The following is a 24,252-nucleotide window of genomic DNA, read 5'->3' on the forward strand; positions in this document are numbered from 1 at the left end:
GGCATTACATTAATGAAGATGAATGAATAATAAGCAGATGTAAAGATATTTAACAACATTAGAGATCGAAGAAATGCAGTTTAAACTGATAATGCAACACAAGTTCACCTGTTAAGGTGGCTATAACTGGAGGATACGTAAAGAAAAACTGAGGAGGAGAAAGGAGAGGGAAATCATAGTCAGAATATTTTGTATGAAAAAAATCTGTGTTCAATAAAAATAATATGAAAAAGATAATCAAAGATGTTCATGAAAATATAGTGAAATTAAAACCTTCATATAGTGCTGCTGTAGACAGGAAAGTGTGATTGCTCTAGAAAACAGCTTTGTGTGCTTTCACATATATAGTAATTTATGATACACACACACGTATATATATTCACAGCAATGTGTCTCCTAAGCACATAGTCACGAGAAATAGACTCAAGAGGTAAGAGCATAAGTATGCACAGTACAACATCCACAATAAATAATAACCCCAGTGGAAAAACTCAAATATTCTTCTACTGATAAACAAATTATGGCATGTCATACCCATGAATTTGAAAATTTCCAGCAAGTAAATAATAATGAACAGAAGGCTCATGAATGAGACTCAAAACTTTATCCTAGGTGGGAAAAGCCAAACAAATGTGCCCCTTTTCTGACATGGTACACATACAAGTGTTGAATATATTTACTCAATACATAGTAAGCAGCGGGTATAACAAGTAAACTGGGAGAGAGGAAGCATTCAGGCAGCATGGCCTCAGTATCACAAATAAGAATGTATGCTAAAACCAAGCAAATTGTGCCATAAACTTTCAAATGAAGGGTTACAACCTGAACTTATACTTCAATATTATTTCTAAGACAAAACTCTGTATCTTTAATGATAGACTTAAAGATATTGTATATTTTTACAACAACAATAATAACAACAACAATAATAATTTTTAACTAAGAAAACTATGTTACATTATGCTTCTTCTCCGTAATGAAGGAAGAATTAGGGCGGGAGAGATGGCTGAAATGTTAAGAGTGTGCCACTCTTACAGAGGTCCTGGGTTGGAGTCCCAGTACACAGAGGCAGGTCACAGTCATCTGTAACTCCAATCTCAGGGCATTTGACACCTCTTGCCTCTGTGAGCATTGCATGGATGTAGTTCACAGGCATTCAGGCAAATAGTAATAAATGCAAAATAACAATCAATAAAAATTACGAGGGAAAAAAAAGAGGAAAAAGAAGAAGTGGAAAAGGAAGCAGAAGAGGAAGAGAAAGAAGGAGGAGGAGAAGGACACGATGTGGAAGAGGAAGAAGGAAGAGGAGGAGAAGGAGTAGGAGGAGGAGAAGGAGCAGGAGAAGGAGAGGAGGAGAGGAGAGGAGGAGGAGGAAGAGGAGGAGGAAGAGGAGGAGGAGGAGACTGAATTAACAAGAAGGGAAAACCCTAGCAGAAAACTTCAGAGGTATGGATGGAATTAAAATGTGACTTTCTTCAGAAGCAGTCTCATTGTAAACACATTCATTCCTCTCCTTTGGATTCTTGAGACAACAAAGTATTGACTAAATGCCAAAAGTACTGAATCTATTTTTTTTTTTTTTGAAGGATTGAGTAACTTTACTAACCTGCTCTCTGAAAATTCTGCAAAATCACTCTGAAGTTCAAACTTGAACAGAACTTCTCCAATTAGATAGCCATTAGAAAATGCCTTTGCAAATGACTTGGGACCTGAATTTGAAAACATTGAATTAAAAGTAAATACAACGTTATTGTGTGATGTATATAATCAAACCAGCACAAGCAAACATGACCATACAATGTCTTGAACGTATTTGTAGAAACATCTTTTAATAACCAAAGTAAAAGATTTAAAAATAGATACTAGTATTCCCAAAAGGTAAACCAGTAGTTGATAAACAAAATTTTAAAATAAGTAGAAAGTCGTTTCCAACTACCATTAAACAAAGCACAATACAGTTAATGAGTAACCTTAGCATATAAATAACCATCAAGATATTCCATAAAACTATGTTCTAAATACTTTAGCTATGTCTCCAACCTACAGGGGTGCATATTCTGTCCAGTAGAAAATCAGTCTGATTTTTTTAAATACAGATTTAATTTTGACCTCTAAAGTAGTGGAGATTTTACTAAGATCATCAGAACGTTTCAAAACAATCCTTCTTGAACACAGTGCGATCTTATTTCACCACTGCCCTGTTTATATGCAATGGAATGATAGTAATATCACAGAACAGAGAGTTCTCAATGGAAATAAAAACAGCTAAGAAATAACCTTAAACGTGTTAAACATCTGTAGCAGTTAGTATAACACAAATGAAAAGGACTTGAGATTTCATCTTTCCGCAGTCAGAATGGTTACAACAACGACACAGCTCACAACAAGTACTGTTGCTGGTGCTGGTGCTGGTAGGGCAAGACCCAAGTCACTGTTGCGGAGACTGCAGACTGGGGCAGCCAAGAGACCCAAGTCACTGCTGTGAGGCAGCAGACTAGGGCAGCCACTATATAAAACGGTGTGGAGGCTCCTCAAAGATCTAATCATATGTCTACCATACGACCTCCCTGGCGTACTCCAGAAGGACTCCACACTCTAGTCCACAGACCCTTGCTCATCAGCTGTATTCATCCTCATGCTGTTCACAATGGGCAAGGAAATGGGAGACCTTCATCTTATGAACGGATGCTGAAATGTGGTGCACACAGATAACATTCTATTCATCGGTAAAGAGAACAGAAACCATTGGGATTTGCAGGTAAGTGGATGAAACTAGGAACTACTACACTGAGGTAAGCTGGATTTGTTCTCTCTTACTCTTTCCTTAAAAATGTCCTCAAGTGTGGATGCAAAGAGGACAGTAATAGGGGAATGAGGCTCACAAGGCATGTTTTCCCATCTGACTCCAGCACACAATTTTACATAAAGATTGATATTTGTTTCTCATAGTACTTAATATTACAAATTTTTAGAGTGATTCAATGTGATAGCGTTTTTTATTTAAGGCGATTTCATCAAAAGTTACAAGATTTGTGCTCATCAGTGGCTTTGAGTAAGCTTTCCCTTGAGAGATCAGCTTGATCCTTCCTTTACAGCTAATTCATACAGAACATGCTCACAGAAACTTGATGGGTTACCCTAATCAGTCAGACCTGTCCCTATGACAGTGTCCTTAAGGAGTGGACACCTTTCCTCTCGGGGGACAATTCAGAATTCGCAGTACATATTACCTCCATGAAATAAGCTTCTACTGCCCAGTCAAGGTACCCAACACGACACCTCTTGAACAGCCAAGAACTGTGTGATCATTGGCATGAGCTTTCATTAAACGGGTGCCATCTGATAGGATTCTTCCAGATCAAAAGCTAGTAATATCTGGAAGGCTCCATCCATTCTCCACAGGACAGAACCATGCCATTGTCTTCTCCTAACTGCTGTGACTTTCTATGTCCCTAGAGGTTACCCAATGCACATCAGAGCTGTTCTCCCTGTCTTGCTTCCCTGCCACTACTATGTTCACTGAGTCATTGAAGGTGTGCCACCACTATCCTCAGTGGGTCATTCTATCTCTACTGTCAATCACATCTTTGTTTCTGTTTTCTCCCTACTCAATTCTCTAAGTCATCCCTATCCTCCTAGTGTCCTAGCCAGTCATTTGATCTAGAACCACCGTCTGACTGTAGATATGTCTTTCTTCCAGGTCTTAGATTTTTGGGGGTTGGGTTCAATTTTTAAGCACACTGCTTTCGTTTTTCTTTATCTTTTTCCTTGAGACATTATTTTTTATGGTTATTTTATTGATTTACATTTCAAATGTTAATTCCCTCCCCGGTTTCTCCTCCAAAAACCCCCTATCCCCTCCTGGCCTCCTTCTACCTTTCTTCTATGAGAGTGCTCCCCTACCCACCCACTCCCATCTCACAGCCACATTCATCTCACATTCCACTGGGGGCATTGAGCCTTTATAGGACCAAGGGCCTCCACTCCCATTGATGCTAGATAAGGCCAGCCCCCTGCTACATATGCAGCTGGAGCCATGGCTGCACACCATTTTCCTTTTTAGAAGCTATTGCTCCATCTCCTTCCTTGATGCTTTCCTCTGTGGCTTGCATTGTATTTGTTTATTTCAATCCAAAGCATGGGGTTCATCCCATAGATAACTAGGATACAGATTAATACTGTTCTGACACCCTTAATGTAGCAGGTAATGGTCAGTAGCAAAGGATTTGCTACAAAAAGTATTTACTTAAAAATAAACTCATGTCACTTGATCATTGACAAAAGAGCTAAAACCATCCAGTGGAAAAAAGACAGCATTTTCAACAAATGGTGCTGGCTCAACTGGTGGTTATCATGTAGAAGAATGCAAATTGATTCATTCTCATCTCCTCATTCAAATCTCAAGTCTAAGTGGATCAAGGACCTCCACATAAAACCAGAGGCACTGAAACTTACAGAGGAGAAAGTGGGGAGAAGCCTCAAAGATATGGGCACAGGGGGAAAATTCCTGAACAGAATAGCAACAGCTTGTGCTGTAAGATCAAGAATTGTCAAATGGGACCTCATAAAGTTGCAAAGCTTCTGTAAGGCAAAAGACACTGTCAATAAGACAAAAAGCAACCAACAGATTGGGAAAAGATCTTTACCAATCCTACATCAGATAGAGGGCTAAATTTCAATATATACAAAGAACTCAAGAAGTTGGACTCCAGAAAAATCAAATAACCCTATTAAAAATGGGGTACAGAGCTAAACAAAGAATTCTCAACTGAGGAATACCGAATGGCTGGAAAGCACCTGAAAAAATGTTCAACATCCATAGTCATCAGGGAAATGCAAATCAAAACAACCTTGTGATTCCACCTCACACCAGTCAGAATGGCTAAGATCAAAAACTCAGGTGACAGCAGATATGGTGAGGATGTGAAGAAAGTGGAACACTTCTCCATTGCTGGTGGGATTGCAAGCTGGTACAACCACTCTGGAAATCAGTTTGTCAGTTCTTCAGAAAATTGGACATAGGATTACCTGAGGAACAAGTAATATCACTCCTGGGCATACACCCAGAAGATGCTCCAACATGTAATAAGAACACATGCTCCACTATGTTCATAGCAGTCTTATTTATAATATCCAGAAGTGGGAAAAAACCCAGATGTCCCTCAGTATAGGAATGGATACAGAAAATGTGTACATTTACAAAATGGAGTACTACTCAGCTATTAAAAACAATGAATTCATTAAATTCTTAGGCAAATGGATGGATCTGGAGGATATCATCCTGAGTGAAGTAACCAAGTCACGAAAGAACACACATGATATGCACTCACTGGTAAATGGATATTAGCCCAGAAGCTCGAAATATCCAAGATACAATTTGCAAAACACATGAAACTCAAGAAGAAGGAAAACCAAAGTGTGGATACTTCGATCCTTCTTAGAAGGAGGAGCAAAATACCCATGGAGGAGTTACAGAGACAAATTGTGGAACAGAGACTGAAGGAATGACCATTCAGCCACTCATTTTTTATTATAAAATTTATTCTTGTAGATGGCAATTCACGGAGAGCTAGACTTACAACTAGACAATATGCAGAGTGAGAGCCTTTGGAGCCCTTGGTCCTAAATGATGCATCTTTATTAGATTCCTTTCCTTTTCTTAAGGCTCAGGGGTAGATGCTGAAACGAAGGTGGAAAATTTGAAGAGCCAGAAATGGTGGGAAGACTCTAAGGGAGTAACATTTACCAGACACAAGAGGACTGAGGCTCATATGAACATACAGAAACTGTGGCAGCGTGTACAAGACCAGACAAAACTCTCAGCATGGATAAGGAAAAGTGGGTACCAATTTCACCCTTATCCAAGAAGCTGATTGTGACTGACAGCTACTGGAACAGGGAAGCCAAGTCTTCCATTATGAAATGACACTGGTTATATTGATAACAAGCCAAAAGCCTCATGTTAAGTTACAGCTGGCCACACTAAAAAGATTCCATGATATGTGTATGCACATGTGTGTGAACTCACACCTGCATGCATTTTGTTTTGTTTTGTTTTGTTTTGTTTTGTTTTGTTTTAAGAAATAACATGAAGTAGGACTGGAAACAGATATGGGAGAAATTGGGGAAGGGGAGAAAATATATATAACTGTCTCTTGTGAGACTACGCCGGGGCCTAGCAAATACATAAGTGGATGCTCACAGTCAGCTATTGGATGGATCACAGGGCCCCCAATGGAGGAGCTAGAGAAAATACCCAAGGAGCTAAAGGGATCTGCAACCCTATAGATGGAACAACATTATGAACTAACCAGTACCCCGGAGCTCTTGCCTCTAGCTGCATATGTATCAAAAGATGGCCTAGTCGGACATCACTGTAAAGAGAGGCCCATTGGACTTGCAAACTTTATATGCCCCAGTACAGGGGAACGCCAGGGCCAAAAAGTGGGAGTGGGTGGGTAGGGGAGTTGGGGGGAGGGTATGGGGGACTTTTGGGATAGCATTGGAAATGTAAATGAGGAAAATACCTAATAAAAATAATTTTCATAATAAAAATTAAAATAAAAATATTAAAATTTAAAACATACTAATACATTTCCATACATCATAACAAAACTAATTCTTGTATCCCAGTTATCACTTTGGATAATACATTGCATTGTAGTTTAATACATCTCATTAAGTTATACAGTTAAGTATTATTTTCAGGGAAATGACTGAATTAAATATCTTATTGAAGGCCATTAGGTTTCATTGGCTAGATTGGAATCTTCCTCTACTAAATTATCAGCTGTCTAGGGATTCCCAAGTACACACACCTGCCCAAGTAGAAGATGACTATTATAGATGGAGATTATTGGAATACCCTTGCTCTGCTGTTGATAAGCAAGGTAGTTCAGGACCTAGCTTCCAAGTTAGTCTAGACATCAATTGACGCTTACTGTCTCTCGAATAAATAGAGAGTGTTTACTCTTATCAAGGCATTTACATGGCCACGTCATCTTATTTCATTGTTCCACAACAAATGGACTGAATGACTCTTAATCAAACATTAATAATCAATCCCACCTTTGCTGGGAGGCTAAATGGTTGAAGTTCAATACCAAACAAAACAAAGCAAAAAAATCCTAAACAACCAACCAACCAACAACAACAACAGCAACAACAACAACAAAACACCCAGCTGGATGATAACCCTTAAAAGTGAGTTTAAATGGATGCTTAAAAGGAAGATGGATTGGTTAATGGATATTAATATATAGACATACTTAATTGTAAACTCTAATATAGAATCTAGTACCTAAAGCAAAAGTCAGAGTCCTAGGCTCACATGTTAGCTTTATGCTCTATTAAGTGTCTATCTATGACTAATTTTCAGGCATTCTCATTATTATTTTTATTTGGAGATGTTAATTTTATGCTTGTTTTTAATACCAAATAAGAAAACTAGTGTAAAAGTCTATATTATACATATATTAGTGTTTAATGGACTATAATTATTAATTTTATGTTAATTAGATATTTTATGTATTATATTATGTAATTATATATAATTACATATTATATTTATATGTTAATTTGAGAAAATAACTCTTCAACGAGTCCATAAAATACTTCAATACAAAAGCACACATGTTTTAACTAGAGATTCCTTTCTCTTATTTTTCATGAAGTTTGACTTCCACTTTTGAATTTCTTATTTCAGTACTATGTAGAATTTTCCTATTAAACTCTAAAAGCAACACAAGCTCAATCCAAATAATGAAAAAGCATCAAGTATATAAACATATATGTATATATATATATATATATATATATATATATATATATATATAATGTGTGTGTGTGTGTGCCTGATTCCCCAGGGTAACCAGCATTGACATACTTGCTGGTTCATGTTTGTATAAATCACAGTATGAAGATTTACAGACATATTAACAATACAGTACACCACTGTATATGCATTTCTATTCTCTATACCTGTGAATATATCTGTATATGTATTTTATACTTAATAAAACTATAATAATACTAGTTATAGTAAGCTACAATATTTTTACTCAAAAATACACAAAAAAGTTACTGTATTCCATGATATAAAAGAAAAAAGTTTGTGCAACCATTTCTATATTTTTAAGGCTGTTTACTGTAAGTGGTAAATAGGAAGTTTAAGACCTGGCAGTATGCTCGCCAATCCCTTCTTCTTACACAGCTCTTATCAAGAAGGCCCCAAATTATTTTCTTCAATTTACATTTTTTATATCATAAATTTTACAAATTATTGAATATCTTCCATCATACCCACAGAACAGCTTATCTAATGAGATGATATCTACAAGAGTCAGTGTGTTCTATTAAGTACACAGGAATTCTATCTTGATGAAATATATTCCCTGTACTCTGGATAGCCCTTTACATGCACAATTTGGCCACATCAGAGTCTGTGTACTTCGTCTTCTTGTAGCAATTGGGTTTCAGAAATGGCTGCCTTGCTAGTGTTTAAAATGAAATTAGCATGGAGTGTCTCTGCTAACGAGTTCCACATTTATACTGCAGGAAAAGACAATCTGGGAATTTTCCATTCATAGCTTGTGGTGTTATAATTTTTATTTAAAATGTCTCCAAGCTTTTAATCTTCACAGAATGAAGTCATACTTTCTTTCCAAACCATATTTCTCAAACTTATTAGTATTAGAACAGCATGTAATGTTTTCATGTGTGTGGTTAACTCTATTTGCTTGTCCCCAAAGTGTCTTACTCTGCAAGGGTCCTGTGGACTTGAGGAAATGGTGTGGATCTTATTATCAAATAAATGAACCAACTTAAGCTAAGAAATGTGTAACTGCTGCCTCAGAGTAGTGCAAGCTTGGGTGTGATACTGCATTTTGTGGATAGTACTGTGAGAGAGAAAGAGGAAATGATACATGATAAATACTGTCCTGAGTTTAGCATCCTATTTGAGCTGAGAAAGTCTCAGAGAACCAAGGAGACAGGACAGGGAAAAAGAATCTATCATTGCTCAAAGCAGGGTGGAGAAGCCTTGGGATATAATAAGTCTAATGTTTATGCCTCACGTAATGCAACTTGGAATAGTCCTCACTGAAGATCCTTAGACATCTCACACCTGCACAAATACTACTGCCCTAGCAACTTGGATGACCCAAGGCTGAACGGGCACCGCTGCTCCCGTTGGTAGCAACTGGTAGAGAGGCAAGAGAACCTCTGGGAGGTCATGTTGAAATGATTCATTCTGAAAGCATCTTGCCTGAAGGAAAATCCATAGCAATTGAAAATGAGCTCCCAATAAAGAAACAATAATTCCTCCCGCAGCGAGGAGAAGAGGAAGTGTCTGGTTGCCACTAAATCTGACTTGTTTGTAACTTCCTGGGCCATAAGAATTTAGGAACTTCATGTACAACTTTATGCCTCTGTTAAAATCAAGTAAAGTTAGCTTAGAAAAGGTACCTAAAATGGCCAAAGTTGATAAAGTAAGCTTAAAGTTTCTAAAATTGACAAATGTTAACAGATCTACATTTGTTGTTAAACAGGGAGAGTGCGATTGGATCTAATTTATACTGGAGGAAACACAGAAAAAAAAGTTGTAACTGTTGAAAGCACTTCCTGCATGGATTCGTCTTGCACATTTTGATGCAGATGACATGAAAGCAAAGCAACAGTCAGACTACAGACAGGAACAACTTTTACTCCACACAGGAACGGACCAGTACCTAGAACTTAGCGTCTCTTAGTAATAGAGAGTAGATCAGAAAATCTGAGGGCTAAGACCACGTGATGAAGTCTAATGTCAGAGGCAGGATGAGATAAGAAAGCCCCAGTGTGGCTAGGTAGCACTGAGGAGGGCAGGCCAGCACTGCCAGGCACTGCTAGCCACTCTGGAGCTACTTTCTATCAGCACCCCCACCCCACCACCCCGTGCTTGCTTCAACTGCTTGCCCTTGGCTGAGCTCACTCACTCACGGTCCGGGACACCCTCAACTCCTGGTTGAGCCACTGGCACAGGATCTCCGACATAGCTCACTGGTGAATTTGACTGCGTGCAGGTGCTAGGAACTTTCCAGGAACTCAGTCAGCTGGACTGCGTCTTCCCGTCGCCCAGGGCAACCAGTTGCTAAGGAAGCTCATCCAGGCTGGAGCTAGGTCACCGACTCAGAGAGGAGGAGGCCCCACTGCGTAGCCGTAGTATCAGAAATTGTTGTCTGCCCCCTACTGGCTCGTAAGACCTGAACCTGTGCTAGTGCAAAAAGAAGGCCTCAAGAGTGTGAGCAGCAATTATAATAATAAGAGGTTTCTTTAAAAAAAAAGTCATTGCCAGATGAATTATAAACCTTGATTTCTCTTCTGTAAATAACTAAGGATAGACTATATAGAGTTGTTTTTTTTTTTTTTTGAAATCATAAGCTGGTTTGAAAAGTGCACTGAACTGCAACTTGTTCTATAAAAGCATCTATTCTCTAAATTATTCATTGTAACACTTTTATAATTTATTTTTTTACTATCAATAAGGCCCAAGTTTCACAATGAGGTTTGTGTGAGCCATCCTGTCTGGCTTTGATTTCACAAGTTCTTTGCCCTGGAAATAATGACTTAATGTCTTTGAACCTCACCATTCTTTCCTTTAGATGCAGACACAGTGCTTGCTTTACAAGTTTAGAAAGTTAAATGAAAACTCACATACTCTGATGACTTGCTCCTGGTAGAAGCCCAGCACATGCTTCAAAATTCCTTTTTTCTTGTAAGGCAATGAGAGGGCTTGCATCTCATCCATGCTTCAAGTAGATCGAAGCTGCTTGTGTTTCAGAAGGCAATTATTTCACATAGCTGGTTTGAATTTATTCATGAATGTCCATTGTCACATAGAGACTCAGAGACTCATGCCCAGTTTCTAAATCTCAGTTGGCCTCTGAGCTTTCATTCATTTCTTCACCTTCCCTCTCAACCACCCTCTAGTTTCCTCTCCTCTGCCTGTTTTAGAGTGACCTCACTCAGTTGACATCCACTTATGCAAACGCTGTCTGCCTTCAGGACCAAAATAACCACGTGGTTGACTGTTCTCTTTAATCTGTCCTGTATGACAGGCACAATTCCTAAAGGCCTACTATACCTCTTTATTTAGACACTAACATGAATTCCACTACGATGTATTTATTGATGACTAGACTCCTCAATGAGCCAATAAAATAACCTTAAAGGGAACTGTACATAATTGACTTGGGTAGAAAAATAAAAAGGCATTGAATGTAATAAGACAAAAATACGTATATATTCATAAGGAATATTTTTGCTTTATATATGTATCTGTGTGTACACTAAGTGTGTGTATTTGCATAAAGAGTAAAGGATATTTCTTACCATTCTCCAATAGACAGTTACAAACTCATGATTGCACAGACAACCTCGGTAAAAAAAAAAAAAAATCTGTGGGTTATAAAATCATAACACAAAGTTATAAATGTGAGGTAGGCAAATGTAGGGGAAGGTGGTGGTCAGAAATCAAAGAAATCAAAGAAAGTGTAATGAGAGTATATGTAATGAATATTGTGTAGAAGTGTGCATGCTTACACACGCCAGCAAACAAATAAACTTTTGAAAGCAGTATAGCACATGATAAAGACCCACTGAAAACTCTTTAAGCTCTAGCTTCAACTCAAACCTATTTGTAAGCCACAAACTTTAACGTAGCCCCAGGGAGTCAGTAACTTCCATACTTCTTTCTACTCTTGATAAGATTTTTATTGTGATTTAAATATCACTGTGTATCAAGTTAACCAGCATTTCTGAACACTTATGACATGCTAATCTGGTTTAATCCTATTTCTTCTACTTTACAAAATCTTAGCAGTTTTTGCGTTGCAATTGAAATTAAATGACAGGCTTTCCCAGTAACTCTCTAATGAAGGTTGTCTGATTCATTGACTGTTTAATTCCACATTACAGCCCATTTAATTCCACCATGAGCAATACATTGCCATGCAAAATCCTAAATTTTTAATCACTGTATCAAATCCTGTTCTTTAACTAACATCATAATTCCTCCCAAAGTTACTTCATATCAGTCAGTGACAGCCTTTTCCTCTCAGGTCCAGTAGGCTCCAATGCTCCAGTAGAATCTGAATGGACACATTTGTTCTCTATTTTGCAAGCCCAGAACTGTTGAAATTCTGTGGTGTGAATCAATGTGTGCCAAAAGGCCTTTTAACACACATCACTTATTTTATAATATATGAATTAAGTTGTGCAATTTATTGTTCCTTTGTGCTATGGGCTGGCTGCAATCCCTCTGGGCAAACATGGTAATCACAAAAGGATGTGTGAACATGGGAAATGACTTTTCCCATGTTTTGCCTTTAGTTGTGACTATAATGGAAATCAATGTGGAAGTTTTTCAAAAGCTAGAAATAGGTCTACTATAACACCCAGCTATATCACTTCTGAGGATGCATCCAATGGGCACTATGTACTACTATAAAGACACTTGCCTGCCTATGTTCACTGGCACTGTATTTGAAATAGCTAGCAAATGGAAATAGCCTTAACGTCTATGAGCTGAAGAAAATATAGTGAAAAGGAATGATGCACACACAGGTATTTTGTTGAGCCATTAAGACAAATAAAATTATTATAAGTAAATAAATATAACTGGAAAAAATTAATGCTCCTTCATAGTGCCAGATGTGGAATATCTCCTGTCTAGTTCTTAGCCATGAGGGTGCCTCTTATAATCCCCCCAAATGATACATTTTATTGTAACTTCCCTTGGCTATTTGCTATAACTTCATAGTAAGACCCAACAGCTGAAGACATCATTGACTTGAGTCATAAGATGAAACAAACAAAAAGGAAAGAAAGGAAAAAAAAGCAAGCAACCTACAAGCTTGCTTCTGTGTGGCTTCCATAGTGAGGAAAGTACTCTGTAGGATTCTGGGATAGAAAAGTCATCAACAGCGCTATCCCACTGTGAACTTTGTGAGCTACAGTGGTGGTCAGCCTTCATATATATGACTGCTATTGCAACGGTGCCATAGATGTTACACAGGTAACCAAAAACTTTCGTGACGGACTAAGCCTGGCCAAGGACCCATGGCTGAAGAGGTCATAGACAGGGGAGAGTGTGTATTATTTTTCTGAATAGACATGTTGTCTTCCTAATATTTATTTTCACCCATGGATCCATTCTGGTCTCAGCGCTTAGCAGAGAAACTTCATTTTGCAATTGACAGTACTTCATACAGAGGTTCATGACAGGTCAATAGCATGGAATGGTAGGGTGATTGCCTAACAGCAATCAACATCTATGTCACATCCCCTCCCTTAAAGGCTCAGAGAACGTTAAAAGAAGGACTAGAAATAAGATGCAAAGATCAGAGAATACTCTACACAAAACAATTGTGTCTTCTGGACATGACAGGGTCATTGTACTTAGGAACTCATAGCAGATGTGATTTCTGCACAAGATTTGTTAGCACAAGGCAAAACTAGTCAAATGCCCAGGATGGATGGGGGGAGGTACCAACAAGCCTCCACCTCTGAGGTGCTATTGGTAATTGAGGGCTCCTGGTGTGTTGCTGATTCTCTAGTTCATAATTTTACACCATGCATGGGGGTGAGGAAAGTGCTAATTGCTCTTTGTGAGTTATAAAAATTGAAGTAAACATAATGTTTAGAAGGAGGTAAGGTGGAGACTCTGAGAGAAGTTGGAGGAGGTATGGGGTGTATATATCTAATCAAAATGTGTTGTAGACATGCATGAAATTATCAGTAGATAAATAAACATGTTTAAAAATATCATTTATATCTTATCTCTTAACCTCATCCCCTAATGTTATAAACTCAGGTTAGCACGATGATAGAGAGGTTAATGATCAGAGCTCAATCCCACATTTAGGGTGTAAAGAAGAATTCCACAAAGTTGCCCTTTAGCCTTCAAATACACTCTGTAGAATGTGCACACCACTACACACACACACACACACACACACACACAAATATAAAAATCTTTTTAAAAACATTACAAACTACCAAAGCTAGGTCCACACACAGTCAAGACAGTGTCCCTTTATATATTATTTTATGCTCTCTCACATTCTCCTGGAGTCTTTTGATACCATGTATCTTTCTTCATTTAAGATAATCAGTTCTAATCAGGTGTTGGTGGCATACACCTTTAATCCCAGCACTCTGGAGACAGAGACAGACAGATTTAGAGGCCAGCCTGGTCTACAGAGCAAGTTGTAGGATAGCCAGGGCTACACAGAGAAACCTTGTCTCAAAAAACAGAACAACATGAAACAACAACAGCAAAAAAATAGAATCAGTTCTGTGATAAAGTACCTATAAACTCCTCAGTAATTATGATTGTTTGCTTTCAAAACAAGGCTGACAACAGTTCATGTGATTTCTCCCACAATATGCATGTGTCATTCACTGAATGGTCCTAACAATTAATAGTTTAGTATCTTGTTAACTCCAGAACAGGATTAGCTGACAACCTTTCCAGGTACTTGAGAAATAACCTCAGAAAAACTAAGATCTCGATAGCTTAGTTTTTCCTTGTCTTTACTTCCTTTATTTCAAATTACAATTTCTTCTTCTTCTTCTTCTTCTTCTTCTTCTTCTTCTTCTTCTTCTTCTTCTTCTTCTTCTTCTTCTTCTTCTTCTTCTTCATATTATTATTATTATTATTACTACTACTACTACTATTATTATTATATAAGGGAGAGATGTGTGTATATGAGCCACAGTGAGCACGTAGAAGATAGAGGGCAAATTGAAAAAGTTTATTCTTTTGTTTCACCATGCTGGTCCCAGGGATGGATCTCAGGTCATTGGACTTGGCCTACCCACTGAGAAACCCTGCCAACTTCATATACATGGTCATACTGCACATCACAGGAAAGAAGGGATTGGTTGGATGAGAGCTCTCTAGGCATGTTAAAATAATTGATTCAACCTCTGTGACACTCACTAAGAGTGACAGCCTGTGGTATCTGATTATTTTAATAACAATACAAGTGACAGAATATATTTAAAACACTACATTTACTCTTTGATAGCCTTTGAAACAGTAAGGTAAGAATTATGTTTATTTTCATCCCTGTATGAGGTTATACAGTAGACTATTCAAATGTGTATTCTAAAATGGAAAATAATCTGAAGGATTAAAATTTCTGAATATTGTTTGATTAAAGAAAATCTCACTGAATGTAAAAACTTACAGAAAAATACATATACATATATATATATACATACATATATAACATGTCAATATTGACTACATGAAGTTAGTATAGGCTTTGTTTTCTTTTATGATGAAATTTATAAAATTACTGTTTTGAAGTTAGCACAACTGGCAAGCACACTGCTGTGTTTATCTGTGGCTCTGTGTAATTCTCCAGTGAACACTATTATTTCATCATTTCTTTTTAGAGTTTTACACTGTTCCTCCTGTTGCTATCCGAGTTTCTTCCCTTCACACAAAAGTAGTTGCTTATTTCTCAGGCTGATGGAATCAAAGGAGCCGCACTGCTGGACAGTGTTACAGAAAAGGAATGGACTTTTTGATACATTGGGTTTTGCTCAGCAAAGTTGCCATTCCTATTTTTTTTTTAAGTTCTTCTATTCCTACTTGAATTTGTTACATTTTCAAGTAGACCATCAGAACATTTGCAACTTCCCACAAACTTTGTCTGTCCACACTGTTCTAAAGGCTCAAGAAACTATATCAAACTTTACCGGAAAGATGTGCACATACTTAATTAAAGCTAACGTCAGTTTTTCTGCTTAGTTATCTTTTATTCTTTCCCATCAAGGTAAAAAGAGCCATACAGAAATTTAATTTATTCTAATCTACCCCAGATGTGGGAAAGACAAAGTGTGATGAAATTATAATGAAAATGCATGTTTTAAAAACATTCATTTGTTTATGCCTAATTAGTTTTTAAAAAGTGGAACTCAGTGTTCAAATTCTATTAACTCAATCGACCTTCCAACTAGATCCCTTTTTAATTTTCTACCAAGCTCAAAAAAATTATTGTTATTTAGGATACTTATGACACTCTTCAAAGATAAAGCAACAGTTTAATAACAACTAGAAAATTAATGATTATTATGTACACACAAAAAGAGACAGAGATAGAGAGACAGAGAGAGAAATGAATAAATGTAATTTATTTTTATTTTTTCACTTTTTAAGGTTTAATTTTTATTATTGTTGTTGTAAGTGAGTGCATATGTGTGTGTGTATGTGTGTGTGTGTATGTATGTATGTTTGTGTGTGTGTGTATGTGTGTGTGTGTGCGTGTGTCTGTGTGCATGTGTAAGGAATAGGCTTCAGATCCTTCTGGTCTTGAGTTATAGGCAGTTGTGAACTGTCTAATATTTGTTCTAGAAAACAAACTCTGAACCTCTGGCCCAGCACTGAGTGTTCCTGAACACTAAGCCATCTTTCTAGACTCCCAGGAATAGAAATTTCAAACAACAAATAAACCCTAAAGGTAGTCTGGCCAAACTAATGTGGAAGTCTGTAAGACCTAGGTGCATGTTAATCGCCATAACAGTTGGCAGGAGAGCCACTGCTTGTTCTACTTGTGTTGGTTGCAGGTGGTGGCCTTCCAAGTCCTCTGGAACCCTCGGTTTTGCGTCTTCTTTACATCACCTCTTCTCTGTGGCTTTCACAACTTTAACCTATTATTATATTGGAGCTATGTCAATGTGACAGTAAAATGTCTGAAAGGCAAACAGAATCATATGGGTGAAATCCCATTATCTTGGTGAGATTGTTCCTGGGTGAGAGCTTACTGAAGTCTTTTTTAGATTTTTTTTTCTTTAGGCAGGTTAGAAGGCCCAAAATGTTCAGAAAAAATCTTTCTCCATGTGAAGAAAAGATCTTACCAAATATCTCATTTTTTGAAGAGGAAGCCTTTGCTATAAAGGATGTTCTGTCAGCGTTATAAGAGGAGAGGTAATGACTCCTCAGAATGAGGACAGTGGCTAGGCGCCTGAAAGTAAAACCAGTGTAAATGTATACATTACTCTACATGACTTCATCTCAACTCTAGGTTTTGTGTGTTTTTCTCACTTATTAAGTTTTCAAAGGTGCTATTTAAATATCTTTAATGCTTACTGGCTTTTGCATTTCCATTTCAGATGAGCTGGCCTATGATTATTTACATCTGCCAGTTTCTACATCTTAGCATTGCAATTTGCCTTCAGTTTTCTGATATGACCTATAAATGTCAAAGTATTTCCATTTGTTTCCTGTTCTTATGAGAGTGACTATTTCTAAGCCCTCTTAATGTGAGTGGTATAAAATTTGAGAGAGAATGAGAGGGAGGGAGAGAGGAGGAGGGGGGAGAGGTGGGGAGAGGGACAGGGACAGGGAGAGGAGAGAGGGAGAGGGGGAGAGAGGGAGAGAGGGAGAGGGGCAGAGAGGGAGAGAGGGAGAGAGAGAGGGAGAGAGGGAGAGAGGGAGAGAGGGAGATCTGTCCACGTCACCATCATGCTTTAGCCCAGGGTAATTGTTTATACCTAAAACAATAAACATATTTTATAGAATGGCATCAGAGACCTAAGGGGATTGGTTTGCCACTGGCATATAGTCGCCATGACACCTCTTGCTATCTAGAAGAGTGCCTTATTCATGTCTTCTGTGGACATGATACTGGCATCACACTTATATTTCTTCAATGTCAGATCACATGTCCACACTTCTGTATTTCTTCCCACTTCTTCACTCCATTCAACTTTTCTTGACACTATATTTTTAGATTGTTTATTTGTGTGCCTTTGTTTATTAAAGCAGGCCATCACATATGAGTACTTAATTGTGGTCCTGATACTCTTGTTATACTATAAGACTTAAAAGTGAAGACTTTGTGATGCCCATAAGGACTTCCACTAGTCACATAAGAAACCTGAAGAAATATCAATAAATTTAATGACTTATTAATTGAATGGTGTAGGTAGAAAGAATATTTTAAAAGATACTGAAGTTAATTTCTGCATTTATAATTTCCATAACAACCTAACTAAAATAACCCTAGAATTAACTTCCTGTCTTCAGCAGTAATATTTTTAATGAAATTCCATTTTTCTATTTCAAAATGGAAGAGTACGCTTTGAAGCAAGGTTCAGTGAGTAAAATTAATATTACAAAACACAATTCTTAGTGGTAAGAACATTTGGTGCTAACACATAAGAATCTACTCCCAGCACCCACACAGTATCAGTGCTTGTCTGTGTATTCCTCCAATTCCAGCAACCATGAATCTGAGAAAAGTAGAACCTGGGCACTTGCTGCCAGCCAACAGAACGAACCAAAACATAAACTTGGAGTTCAGTGGGAGATCTCATCTCAAGGTCACATGGCAGAGAATGATGGGGAAGAACCTCAGCATCCTCTTCTGGCATCTGCGTACATGCACATAGAAGTATGCATATGTACATGCATATACCACACATGCACGCCCATGCACGCGAGCACACACACACACAGGCTCACACATTTAAGAAGTGAAACCACTAGTCACAATTATGTGCAATTCTAACACCTGCTGTTTGATTTAAGTTAATTAGTTCCAGGCAGAGTAAACCTTATGCCAGCAACATTGTAGTATTTATGCTTCTCATTTCTATAGCTAATACCTCGCAAAACAACTTAAGATAGGACAGATTTTAGTCCATGGTTTGGGGAGCACTGTCATTATGGCTGTGACCAGGTCCTGTGAATGGTTGGAAAAGGATAATTGTTCAAATCTTGGGAGATCAGACAGGCAGAGAATTGTTTTCTCTTCGTTGCATTCAGGGTGGAATCCCAGCACAAGAGATGGTTCCACCCACTCTCAAAGCATGCTTTGCCCCTTAGTTAATTCTCCATAAGGACCTCACAGAAGCATCACAAGCTTGTACCTTCTTAATGTTCCTTATGTTTCTTAATTTATTCACATCAACATGCATGATTAGCTACTACAGATACTCATACTCAGGCTGCAAGTGTGAAGCAGATCTTTAATTATATAGATGCTGCTCTGTCCCTATTCACAGCACTCAGTTAGGAGGTTTTGCCAGAAAATTATGTGAAGTTCACCTTCGGCCAGCTAGTGCTAAAGTGTCCAAATCTAACTCATTCTTTTGGTTGTAAACTGTGAACAACTCCATCAGGTCACTTTCCTCAGAGATCAGGAAACTGTGGTGGAGGGTGATTGTAGAATTCTGAGGGGGTTGAGAATGTCAGGAGAACATGGCACACCAAACCAACTAAGCAGGGCTCACATAGCCTCACAGAGATGGAAGCCAAAAGCATGGTACCTGCATAGGTCTACACAAGGTTCTCTGCATATATGTTATTTCTGTTAGCTCCTCAGTTTGGTGAGACTCCTAACAGAGTCTATAAATTTCTGACCCTTTTGCCTGTTCTTGCGATTCTTTTCCTCCTATTGTGTTGCCTTGTCCTACCTTGCTTTGTCCTGTTTGGCTGTCATCTCTTGGAAGCTTGCTTCATTTTTTTGAAGAGGAAATGAAAGAGGAGTGTAACTGAGGGAGAAGCCAGGTAGAGGAGAGCTGGGAGGGCTGGAGGAGAGGAAAAATTGTGATTGTGATGTATTGTATGTGAGAAGAATCTATTTTCAAAAAAGTTTAAATAAATAAATAAATAAATAAAACTTCTGTCAGATTAAGAAGAGAGAAATATTTATTGCAAATTCATTGTAAATGTTGTTGCATCTGGTCACATAATGATTTTGGGGTCCTCTACTTGCACATATAGTGACTTTACTGTACTGGGGGGCTCCCAAACCATGAGTCTAATTTAAAATCAGGAGCATCATGAAGATGTCTCATCAGGAGGTGAAGGAAAATCCCACTGAACTGTAACTTGAACTAGGAGCCCCTCCACTCAGTACAGATGGACAGGCAGTCTGTCGATGAATACTAAAATTATTTGCTAAGGCTGACTTGAACTTGCTAGTAGTACCCCATTATGTAAAACCTAATTGAGTATAACTTACAGATCTTAGTGGCTTGCTGAACATCCAACAGTAAGAAACCATGGAAGTCACTAGCATTCTTAATGTGAACTTCATGCACCACCAGTCGAGTTCACAAAAGAAGCAAGGAGTTCAGAAGTCTCGTTCAGGAAGCATTTAAAGCAAGAGTGAAAATGATGACATTTTCCTAGCTCCCAAGGGTGGTAATTCTTTCTTTTTCTCATTAGAACTAAAACTTGATTCATACAAACCATCATAAAGTCTACACTGCATTAGAAAAAAGTTTCTCTTATCATTCATCACTCAAAAGTCAGAATGACCCTGCAAAGCTAGTATGTCATCAACATATGCTTAAATAACTGGTAGAAAGGCCGTGGATGATAAAGATATAACAAACTAATCAAGAACAGAAATGTAGCTTCCACGCATTTTTAAAGTATCTGGTATGCCTTTCAAATACAAATATAAACTGCCTTTAAAATATTTGTATATTGCCTCTAGAGAACCCGCAGTTGTTTTTTTAAAGGATTTGTATATTTGTGTTTGTTCAGCTATCCTGTTAGAGCTTGTCCTCATGAGAAGTCTTACAAGAAAGGCAGTACACCTTTAAGAATTATTTGACCTCTCTCCTAATGGCACTATTCAATTTTCTAACTCAATGAATGCATTCCCCACCTGTCTAGTTCCTTTACACAGAAACAGACACTCAGAAAATCCCATTTCTTTTTTATAATTAGATATTTTCTTTATTTACATTACAAATTTTATCCCCTTTCCTCATTTCTCCTCCAAAACCACTCCTACCTCTACTACCGCTGCTCACTAACCCACCTACTCCCTCTTCCCTGTCCTGGCATCCTCATACATTAGGGCATAGAGACTTCACAAGACCAAGGGCCTCTTTCTCCTCTCATTGGTGTCCCACAAGGCCATACTGTGATACATATGTGGCTGGAGCCTTGAGTCTCTCCATGTATACTCTTTGGTTGGTAGTTTAGTCCCTGGGAGCTCTGGTTGGTTAATATTATTGTTTCTTCTATGAGGTTACAAACTCCATCAACTGCTTGGGTTCTTTCTCTAGCTCCTTCAGTGGGGTCCATATGCTAGGTCCAATAGATGGCTGTGAGTATCTATCCACTTCTGTATTTTCCAGGCACTGGAAAGCCTCTCAGGAGACAGCTATATCAGGCTCCTTTCAGCAAGCTCTTGTTTGCATCCACAATAGTGTCTGAGTTTGGGAACTGTTTATGAGATGGATTTACAGGTGGGACAGTCACTGGATGGCCTTTCCTTCAATTTCTGCTCCAAACTTTGCCTCTGTCTTTCCTCCCATGGGTATTTTGATGACCCTTTTAAGAAGGACCGAAGTATCCATATTGTGTTCTTCCTTCTTCTTGACTTTCATATGGTCTGTGAGTTGTATCTTTGGTATTCTGAGCTTCTGGGCTATTATCCATTTATCAGTGATTATATACCATGGATGTTCTTTTGTGCTTGGGATATGTCACTCAGGATGATGTTTTCTAGATCCATCCATTTGCCAAAGGAATTCATGAATTCAACGTTTTTAATAGCCGATTAGTACTCCATTGTATAAATGTACCACGTTTTCTGTATTCATTTCTCTGTTGAGGGACATCTGGGTTTTGTCCAGCTTCTGATTATTATAAAGAAGGGTGCTATGAACATAGTGGAGCATGTGTTCTTATTACATGTTGGAGCATCTTCTAGGTATATCCCCAGGAGTGGTATTGCTGGATCCTCTGGTAGTACTATGTCCAATTTTCTGAGGAACCAACAAACTGATTTCCAGAGTGGTTGTACCAGCTTGCAATTCCACCAGTAATGGAGGAATGTTCCTCTTTCTCCACATCCTCGCCAGCATCTGCTGTCACCTGAGTTTTTGATCTTAGGCATTCTGACTGGTGTGAGGTGGAATCACAAGGTTGTTTTGATTTGCATTTCCCTGATGACTAAGGATGTTGAACATTTTTAGGTGCTTTTCAGCCATTTGGTATTCCTCAATTGAGAATTCTTTGTTCAGCTCTGTATTCCATTTTAATAAGGTTATTTGCTTCTTCTTGAGTTCTTTGTATATGTTAGATATTAGCCCTCTATCATATTTAGGGTTGGTAATGATCTTTTCACAATCTTTGGTTGCCTTTTTGTCTTATTGACAGTCTCCGTTGCCTTACAGAAGCTTTGTGATTTTTTGAAGTCCCATTTGTCAATTCTTGATCTTAGAGCCTAAGTTATTGGTGTTCTTTTCAGGAAAATTTCCCTGTGCCCATGCGCTCCAGGCTCTTCCCCACTTTCTTTTCTATTAGTTTCACTTTATCTGGTTTCATGTGGAGGTCTTTGATTCACTTGGACTTGAGCTTTGTACAAGGGGATAAGAATGGATCAATTCACATTCTTCTACATGCTGCCAGTTGAGCCAGCACCTTTTGTTGAAAATGCTGTCTTTTTTCCACTGGATGGTTTTAGCTCCTTTGTCAAAGATCAAACCATAGGTGTGTGGGTTCATTTCTGGGTCTTCAATTCTATTCCATTGATCTACCTGCCTGTCACTGTACCAATACCATGTAGATTTTATCACAACTGCTCTGTAGTACAACTTGAGGTCAGGCATGGTGCTTCCACCAGAAGTTCTTATATTGTTGAGAAGAGTTTTAGCTATCCTGGGATTTTTATTACTCCAGATGAATTTGGAAATTGCTCTTTCTAACTCTATAAAGAATTGGTTTGGGCTCTTCCGGGAAAATGGCGACTCCCAGCTCCTGCTCCAGAGTCACCGCAGGTCAGGGAGCCAGCTCCCGTCAGGGAGCCCTGCCCGCTGCGCCAGCCGCAGCCCGTGCATAATGTTCTCGCTGCCCCGTGGCTTCGAGCCCCCAGCTCCCGAGGACTTGGGGTGGCAGAGTTCGGCGGAGCTGCGGGAGAGGTTGAGTCGCCAGGAGAGACTTTTGCGCAATGAAAAAATCATTTGCAAATTGCCGGACAAAGGTAAAAAGATCTCAGACACCGTTGCCAAACTGAAAGCTGCCATTTCAGAAGGTGAAGAGGTTAGAGGAAGAAGTGAACGGTTTCATCCTGTTAGTGTCAATTGTAAGCTAAGGCAAAAAGCAACCACAAGAGTTGACACCGATGTAGACAAGGCCCAGAGTTCTGACCTGATGCTTCATACTTCATCATTAGTTCCTGAATGTTCCTCAATAGACATTACGTCATCTACATCAACCTCAGAAACACAGGGACCTGCACATCTCACTCACGGAGGCAATGAAGAGACTTTGGAGGCTGGCTACACAGTAAACAGCAGCCCAGCTGCCCACATCCGAGCCCGGGCACCCTCACCTGAAGTTAAGGAGCATCTCCCCCAGCACTCTGTTTCAAGTCAAGAGGAAGAGATCTCCAGCACCATCGACAGTCTCTTCATCAGTAAATTGCAAAAAATCACAATTGCAGACCAGAGTGAATCCTCAGAAGAAAACACCAGCACTGAGAACTTTCCAGAACTGCAGAGTGAGACTCCTAAGAAGCCTCATTCCATGAAAGTGCTAGAATTGCGAGCCAGAAACCCCGTGCCCCCTCCTCATAAGTTTAAGACCAATGTGTTACCCACACAACAGAGTGACTCACCAAGTCATTGTCAGAGGGGCCAATCTCCTGCTTCCTCAGAAGAGCGGCAACGCAGGGCTAGGCAGCATCTTGATGGTATCAGCCTCCTTCAGCTCCACCACCTGCCTGCACAGCTGCTTTCCATAGAAGAGTCACTAGCCCTGCAGAGGGAGCAGAAGCAGAATTATGAGGAGATGCAGGCAAAGCTCGCAGCACAGAAACTGGCCGAGAGGCTGAATATTAAAATGCAGAGCTACAATCCAGAAGGGGAGTCTTCAGGGAGATACCGAGAAGTGAGGGACGAAGCCTATGTGAATATAATATGTGAATTTGGCCGTATTGTGTTACAGTTTTGCAGTATGTTGTGCATTGGTCTGATATTTTAGTGTGAGTAGAGCACACGTTTTCTTTAAGATAACTGCTTTTTCCTTATCTGTACTCTTATCAGATAGCACTGCTTACACCCCTTCTGGTGAAATACTTTGTTACCCCAGGCACTTAAAGTGAATTGGGAAGGCCTGGTTCCCTCGCTCAAGAAATGAAGGGAGCAGTCAGTGTAAAGAATGGTCCGCATGCGTGCATGGACATGTTCCTGAGATGCTGGACGTGAAACACTGTGGAAGACACTCAGAAA

General features: G+C 38.8%; 1 protein-coding gene and 1 pseudogene across 3 annotated transcripts in view; one reads left to right on the top strand and one right to left on the bottom strand.

The window, feature by feature from the left end:
* Positions 1 to 10,131, bottom strand: part of Spef2 (sperm flagellar 2) — a 163,231-nt gene extending 153,100 nt beyond the window's left edge. For 2 of the 3 annotated variants that reach the window (XM_021183946.2, XM_029469388.1), the window contains exons 1-2: positions 9,975 to 10,131; positions 1,607 to 1,709 (exon numbers count right to left, since the gene is read on the bottom strand). In XM_021183946.2, coding sequence (XP_021039605.1) covers positions 1,607 to 1,709; positions 9,975 to 10,032 — 161 coding nt within the window. In that variant the 5' untranslated portion in view covers positions 10,033 to 10,131. The remainder of the gene's footprint in view (positions 1 to 1,606; positions 1,710 to 9,974) is intronic. The other variant, XM_021183947.2, reaches the window with a different exon arrangement.
* A 12,730-nt stretch (positions 10,132 to 22,861) lies between these two features.
* On the top strand, positions 22,862 to 24,004 carry LOC110310736 (annotated as a pseudogene).
* The last annotated feature ends 248 nt before the right edge of the window (positions 24,005 to 24,252 follow it).

The sequence above is a fragment of the Mus caroli genome, chromosome 15 (assembly GCF_900094665.2).
Source record: "Mus caroli chromosome 15, CAROLI_EIJ_v1.1, whole genome shotgun sequence".
NCBI lineage: Eukaryota > Metazoa > Chordata > Mammalia > Rodentia > Muridae > Mus > Mus caroli.